Source organism: Rhinoderma darwinii, chromosome 8 (genome assembly GCF_050947455.1).
Source record: "Rhinoderma darwinii isolate aRhiDar2 chromosome 8, aRhiDar2.hap1, whole genome shotgun sequence".
Taxonomy (NCBI): domain Eukaryota; kingdom Metazoa; phylum Chordata; class Amphibia; order Anura; family Rhinodermatidae; genus Rhinoderma; species Rhinoderma darwinii.
In genome coordinates, this window is record NC_134694.1 from 1,110,040 (window position 1) to 1,117,837 (window position 7,798).

Here is a 7,798-nt window from a genome sequence, read left to right on the forward strand (position 1 = left end):
TAGCTGTTCCGAATGATGTCCCTGACTGTAATATCATTGTGGGCTGTGGCTCCCTGTATCACTTGTGAACTGGCATGATCTGCTATTCAGGCGTTCAGGAAAGCTGGATGACCATCCCTGTGGTGGGCTTTACTACTCCAGTCACACCAAGAGCTGCATACAATGCCGAGAAAAATACACTAGAAATATATTTAGTGAATATTACGTGCGTTTTGTCCAGTTAGAAGTTCTCTGAAGCCATGACTTATATGGATCTCCCAGAATCCTGAATGGCTAATCTGCCCTGTTATCCAGTGATATAAGGACAGGGTTGTTTCTCTGCTTCCCTGGGGAGATTTACCATTCAGGAGCCTGGAAAAGTTGAGTGACTGGTGGTGGGAGCTAAGCTAGCAGCCATATTGGTTGTCATCCAGCTTTCTTGGAACAGGTTGTAACAAGGAGAACTCGTCACAAGAGGACGACTCACAGACCTATTACTGGGGGCTTCCTGGAATCGGGGGGTGCTGTCATTTTCCAGCTTGTGGATGAGCGTTGTGATTGGTTGCTGTCCTTTATACCTCTGGGCAGGTCCCTATAATGAATCTGATAATCTGGGGTGACGTCTTACCTCCCCTCCTCCTCCTCCTCCTCGGGTTCTGGCTCTTGTCCTGGTCTTTATTCTCTTGCTCGGAGTCGGATCCTTCCTTACTTAGATTCTTTTTCCTCCTCCGCCGCCTCCTCGCTGGGGGGGTGGATCGTGTGTTGGGTGGAGTGGGGTGGAGGCTGCGTGCGCCCCAAGTGACAGTCTCTATATTCCCCACTTTCTCCTCCGTGTGATTGGCTGAGATTTCCATCCCTCCGAGCACTTCACAATTATTAATCGTAAAACAGGTCTGGTTACTGGTCGTGCGATAATCATGACATTGGCTCCGGAGCAGATATTGTGCCGGGCCGTGCGCTGAGGTCTGCTCGTGTTTTGGCCGTGCGCTGAGGTCTGCTCGTGTTTGGGCCGGGCGCTGAGGTCTGCTCGTGTTTGGGCCGGGCGCTGAGGTCTGCTCGTGTTTGGGCCGGGCGCTGAGGTCTGCTCGTGTTTGGGCCGGGCGCTGAGGTCTGCTCGTGTTTGGGCCGGGCGCTGAGGTCTACTCGTGTTTGGGCCGGGCGCTGAGGTCTGCTCGTGTTTGGGCCGGGCGCTGAGGTCTGCTCGTGTTTGGGCCGGGCGCTGAGGTCTGCTCGTGTTTGGGCCGGGCGCTGAGGTCTGCTCGTGTTTGGGCCGGGCGCTGAGGTCTGCTCGTGTTTGGGCCGGGCGCTGAGGTCTGCTCGTGTTTGGGCCGGGCGCTGAGGTCTGCTCGTGTTTGGGCCGGGCGCTGAGGTCTGCTCGTGTTTGGGCCGGGCGCTGAGGTCTGCTCGTGTTTGGGCCGGGCGCTGAGGTCTGCTCGTGTTTGGGCCGGGCGCTGAGGTCTGCTCGTGTTTGGGCCGGGCGCTGAGGTCTGCTCGTGTTTGGGCCGGGCGCTGAGGTCTGCTCGTGTTTGGGCCGGGGGCTGAGGTCTGCTCGTGTTTGGGCCGGGGGCTGAGGTCTGCTCGTGTTTGGGCCGGGGGCTGAGGTCTGCTCGTGTTTGGGCCGGGCGCTGAGGTCTGCTCGTGTTTGGGCCGGGCGCTGAGGTCTGCTCGTGTTTGGGCCGGGCGCTGAGGTCTGCTCGTGTTTGGGCCGGGCGCTGAGGTCTGCTCGTGTTTGGGCCGGGCGCTGAGGTCTGCTCGTGTTGGGGCATTGGGCCGGGCGCTGAGGTCTGCTCGTGTTGGGGCGTTGGGCCGTGCGCTGAGGTCTGCTCGTGTTGGGGCGTTGGGCCGGGCGCTGAGGTCTGCTCGTGTTGGGGCATTGGGCCGGGCGCTGAGGTCTGCTCGTGTTGGGGCTTTGGGCCGGGCGCTGAGGTCTGCTCGTGTTGGGGCTTTGGGCCGGGCGCTGAGGTCTGCTCGTGTTGGGGCTTTGGGCCGGGCGCTGAGGTCTGCTCGTGTTGGGGCATTGGGCCGGGCGCTGAGGTCTGCTCGTTATTATTATTATTGCTTATGTTTGGGCCGTTATCATTATGATTGGACGGTTGTCTGATCTAGAATTGTATGTAGAGCACATGAAGAAATCGATTTGATTCCTGATATCCTGGTAACATTGTGCAGGGGGATATTGTGGGGATCCATTATATAAGGCTTTTCACCCCCGGGGTCATATAGTAACGTACCGTTCTCCTCGCTAGTGACCGACCCTCCACCGGAGCTGCCCGATGACGGATTCCTTCCTGGTCTTGTCTGATATTTTTTGTGGATCTCAACACACCTGGAAAACACAGCGCAGGTGACCCCCAGTTCACCATTAATCTGATCCCGCAAAATGAAATCTCTATGTATTGGGGTGTCTACATGTGTGTCCTCCCCCCCCCCCTGCCCTTACCTGTAACACGGCTTCCCCCCGCTCAGCTGACTGATTCGGAAACATCCTCCTCTTCCTTGCTGGAACCCCACGTTGTGCCGGTATTCACAGCACCAGCTGATCCGAGCCGCAATCAGCCCATTAATGTAGATGCTGGCGCTGAACGGGTATCCGTGGTGCCGCCGGGAGATGATCTGGAACGTGTCTGACACAGAGGATGGACGTTACTACAACGACCTGCACCAACAAGTAGATACCCCAACATTGCAGAATACCAGGGGAGGCTCCTTAACAAGCCCCAGGCCAACGCTAACTCGACAGCTGTTCTGAAACTACTACTCCCAGCATGCCCTGAACGACTGGGACTGGTGCAATGTGTGGAAACTGTGGGAGAAGGTGATCCTTACAGAACATTCCAAGATGTGGACAATTTCCATTGCTTACTCCTATAGATAAAGAAAGAAGCAAAAGGCACGGGGCCACATAGTGCAGGTCAATCAGACTAAAAATAAATGCAGAACGTAATTAATATGCTCACCACGTGGAAGTTGGTAAAGGCAATAAGTAACTCCACTAATGCTGCTGCCAGGATCCAAAACCGGTGAAACCGAATGGTCACCGCTAATTGGAGCATACGAAGGAAGAAAAAAGGAGGATCCTATAGGGCGCTGCTGCGTGGTTGTGGTGGAAAGTCAATGAAAAATAGAAGATATATAACAATTATTTATTGAACAATAGGTGGCTACGCGTTTCAACACTGAACTAGTGTCTTCCTCTGGCCTGAGGAAGACACTAGTTCAGTGTTGAAACGCGTAGCCACCTATTCAATAAATAATTGTTATATATCTTCGATTTTTCATTGACTTTCCACCACAACCACGCAGCAGCGCCCTATAGGATCCTCCTTTTTTCTTACTCCTATTGAGTCCTTTACTAATGGGCTCACCCTAGCGGGGGCCGGGCCTTAGCGTGGGCTCACCCTAGCGGGGGACGGGCTTAGTCTTTGGCTCGCACTAGCGGGGGGTGGACCTCATTGTGGGCTCGCCCTAGCAGGGGACGTGCCTCGTCCTTGGCTCCCCTGGCGGGGAGACGGGCCTCGTCTTTGGCTCACCCTAGCGGGGGGACGGGCATCGTCTTTGGCTCGCCCCAGTGGAGGACGGGCCTTATCATGGGCTCACCCCAGTGGAGCACTTACCCCCTGGGCTCAGGTAGCCTCTAAACACGCAGATGCTCTCTCCCCCGCAGATCTGCTGGAACATGCTGAGCTCGTCCTTGGGGTTTATGATCTCGTTGGTGATGGAGAACCCCGTTCCCAGATACTGCAGAGTCATCTTCACGTTTGACCGTGTATTTCCCTTTTGATGTAATATTTTATTATTGGAGTCACGTCCAGATGGTAAAACCTGCAGGAGAAGACACTGGATCAGTGCGGCACATTCATCGTGGTAGTGAATATTTTTCGTCCAATTTTTTTTAGTATTCCCAGAATTAGAATATGATGTCTTAGCCACGCCCACAGACTATATTCGCTAACATGGAGCAGCGCCTGACTGCGTGGATGGCGCACATTTGCAGCGTCTTGCTGTGGTTGATGGATGATGCCTGGTGGAGTGTCTGTCTGATCTTTACCTGGTATCCAGAGATGCTCCGCTGTGATGGAGACTTCACCTGTAGAGCGCGCGGATTGTAGGAGTTGTGGAGTAGATTGGAGGTGAATGGCGCAGAGTAGTCGATGCTGAAGTTCATGGTGTCCATGATCATAGACGTACATTTCAGATATATACTTGGCAGTTGAGTCATGAGCCTCGGGTCGGTGCCAACCATGTACTCCAACCATGTGTATGTCTACAAGTGACCAAGACAAGTGGAAATCGAATATATAGACAATAGAAATATAATATTCCACAGCGTTTCTTTATTGCATAGTTGCTCCAGTCGCATCCAGAGCTGCGTTAACATCTGTACTGGTTGCATTGGAAACAGGCTGAAGTTTCTATCTACTCCAGACAGTTGTGTGCTCTGTGTTACTACCTTCTAAACTGCCACAAGAAACAAGCAAATTTGTGACTGCAGCTTTGGATGTGACTGGAGTCCATAAAATAGTTACTGAACCTTCTATATAGAATGGTTTCCCATAACCAAAATATATACATATAATACAATATTGTATGATGTTATTAAAGCGGTTGCAACTATTGTGTGACAAATAAAATGGGGTACACTTGCCATTTATAGCTTCCCTTTGGTGTTATAGGGGGCTAGGCATATGTGTAGACCCCATCACTGGTGTTATAGGGGGTCTGGTGTGTGTGGACCCCATCGCAGGTTTTATAGGGGGGTTGGCATGTGCGCGGACCCCATTGCTGGTATTCTAGGGGGTTTGGCATGCGTGCAGACCCCATCGCTGTTCCTCTTGAGTGTATGACCTGATCTGTGTTTTGACAGGAATCTGAATTCTATCTCTTCAGGAGAAACCTGACCCACATCAGAGGGCGATACTTGAACCCCTGGCTGGTACAGGGCGCACTTAAGACACTAATGTGCGGATGAATAATGGATGAAGCTACAGATCACCTTGACATTTTTATGCATCTTGAGTGTGAACGCTTAATTGGACACCCTCAAAAACCCCAGAAGACCGTAAAAAGTATACAGCAAAGCAGTAACAAACATGCGCTATTCTCCAGCCTGGCGAGTTATAGAGCTACATTTTACAAAATCCCACATTCTATTAGCCAATCAGTCGCCTCGATTTGACGTTCTGCTGCTTTGTGCTCTGTGAAAATGAAATGATTTTCTGTGTTTTTGTTTATTTCCTTTTCAGTGAAATGATTGGAGAGCTGATTTGACAATTGTTTTTGTACTGACAGAACGGGCGGCATACCCGGAGGAGATGAAGACAAGTCAAACAATGGCACCTGCCCTGAATAGTCAGTTTTTATAATTCATCCATGATCTAGTATATAAGTCACAGACGCAGGGATAGCTCTATGACCCTGGCAGCGCTGGATTTGCAGTCATCACTCCGCTGTATATGGACAGCTCCACCATCTACAGGTAATTGGGTACCAGGCCAGCCCCAGGTGTATGTGGGCCCTTGGGTGACATTCAGCGAGCCCCCTGTCTACCTCTCCCTTGGCTTGGCAAGCATTTTTACCCAGACTGACATGCCCCCCCCCAGCCCTTTGGCCCTGGCATTTGCCCACGTACGCCTAATCCTGGCCCTGATCCTCTTAAGAGATTGTTTTAATGATGATCTACTATATGGTCGTCCGAGATCGGCAGAGGAGTCGCCTCCTCATAATAGTCACCCTCAACATCCTGCTTGTGTTAATTTCTCCGTCCCCCGCTTTAAGGATGATGATACCCCGCACATAGCGATGAGAATTACTAACCTTGTCCCTGCCGTTCCCGGGTCTCATGTCTGCTGTCCGCGCTCTCCGCCGCCTCGGTCTCGTCTTGCAGTTTCGGGCAGTAAGTCACGCAGCGGTTGCTAAGAATCGGAGTCTTGTGTCCTCCAGGAGCGGATGATCTGCTTGAATTCCTGGACATTGTTTTTCAACCTCTTAGTGAACGTGTGAAGCGATCTGAGGGGGTGCAGCGCGGGGGAGGAGGCTCGGCTACAAATACGGGGTAGTAATAGTACACTGCATGGTGGGGGCACCGAGGCTGATATGTTGATATCTGCACCATAAATGTGATATTGTGGGGTGGTTGTGCAGGATATAAGGACTGGATAGTCCTGCAGATGTTATTTCTAGGATATGGAGATATATATATATACTCTGCACTGCCCTTCAGCTCTAGTCTCCGGGGCCACAGGCAGCGTCTGGACAGGGTCCCGTGTGTAGAGCATCATACTCCAGTTACATCCAAAGCTGCATTCACAATCCTGATGGCTTTCTGACACATGAAATTTATTAGCACTGTCCTAGCAGACACCCATATCCGCTTAGTTGTGTTCCCATAATCCTCTGCACTTGGCTGCATTGGTGGTGATGGCTCTATTGTATAAGACATGATGTTCTTTCAGAATGGTGACTGCTGCTCTGGATGTGACTGGAGTAAAAGATGTTTTGTAACAGCAGAATAGAAACTGCGGCTGTGACTAGAGCATAAGATATGTGATTTGCAGAGTCCCTCCGTGTTAGATGGAGATTAGCCTGTAAGATATTGTCAAGGGTTTAAGTATTTATTATAATTGCTGCTGCTCCGTTATATGATCCTAGAACAACATCTAGTAAAAGCCGGAGGTATCGGCGCGGGGGGAGGGATGAGGCGGTTCCTGCGGCGCGTAGTCTGCACGCAGCTCTAATTCATGTCTACAGATCATGCTCTACTGCTGCCTCATGATCTGATCCCGGGAGGATCCGCCATTAATTACTTATTGTGAAAAATGTTCCAGATTAGTACGATCCGCACCCCACCTCATGCGTAATGACCGGGCTTTATACGCCAATTACCACATATGTCACAGGAAAATCCTGTATTGGATATAGGGGCAGTATTATAGTAGTTATAGTCTTGTATATAGGGAGTAGTATTATAGTAGTTATATTCTTGTATATAGGGGGAGTATTATAGTAGTTATATTCTTGTATATAGGAGCAGTATTATACTAGTTATATTCTTGTATATAGGGGCAGTATTATAGTAGTTATATTCTTGTATATAGGGGCAGTATTATAGTAGTTATATTCTTGTATATAGGAGCAGTATTATAGTAGTTATATTCTTGTATATAGGAGCAGTATTATAGTAGTTATATTCTTGTATATAGGGGCAGTATTATAGTAGTTATATTCTTGTATATAGGAGCAGTATTATAGTAGTTATATTCTTGTATATAGGAGCAGTATTATAGTAGTTATATTCTTGTATATAGGGGGCAATATTATAGTAGTTATATTCTTGTATATAGGGGGCAATATTATAGTAGTTATATTCTTGTATATAGGAGCAGTATTATAGTAGTTATATTCTTGTATATAGGGGGCAATATTATAGTAGTTATATTCTTGTATATAGGGGCAGTATTATAGTAGTTATATTGTATATAGGAGCAGTGTTATAGTAGTTATATTCTTGTATATAGGAGCAGTATTATAGTAGTTATATTCTTGTATATAGGGACAGTATTATAATAGTTATATTCTTGTATATAGGAGCAGTATTCTAGTAGTTATATTCTTGTATATAGGGAGCAGTATTATAGTAGTTATATTCTTGTATATAGGGGGCAGTATTATAGTAGTTATATTCTTGTATATAGGAGCAGTATTATAGTCGTTATATTCCTGTATATAGGATCAGTATTATAGTAGTTATATTCTTGTATATAGGGGGCAGTATTATAGTAGTTATATTCTTGTATATAGGAGCAGTATTATAGTAGTTATA

At 48.7% G+C, this 7,798-nt stretch overlaps 1 protein-coding gene across 1 annotated transcript; it reads right to left on the reverse strand.

The window, feature by feature from the left end:
• Positions 1-94: 94 nt before the first annotated feature.
• Positions 95-5,919, reverse strand: LOC142658933 (uncharacterized). The gene is made up of 7 exons (XM_075834538.1): positions 5,794-5,919; positions 4,028-4,243; positions 3,594-3,801; positions 2,420-2,603; positions 2,211-2,305; positions 608-844; positions 95-153 (listed from the first exon to the last, which is right to left on the reverse strand). Exons 1-7 carry the CDS (start codon positions 5,818-5,820, stop codon positions 95-97), a joined length of 1,026 nt encoding a protein of 341 aa, XP_075690653.1. The 5' UTR covers positions 5,821-5,919.
• Positions 5,920-7,798: the final 1,879 nt, after the last annotated feature.

What these genes read in the sequence shown, in the direction of transcription:
- LOC142658933 (XM_075834538.1), bottom strand. Translation starts at nt 5,820, where the DNA reads ATGAGACCCGGGAACGGCAGGGACAAG. An exon ending in GGTCACTAGCGAGGAGAACG is followed by an intron (nt 845 to 2,210) that starts GTACGTTACTAT and finishes ATAATTGTGAAG; the next exon opens with TGCTCGGAGGGATGGAAATC. An exon ending in GAGGAGGAGGAGGAGGGGAG is followed by an intron (nt 154 to 607) that starts GTAAGACGTCAC and finishes CATTGTATGCAG; the next exon opens with CTCTTGGTGTGACTGGAGTA.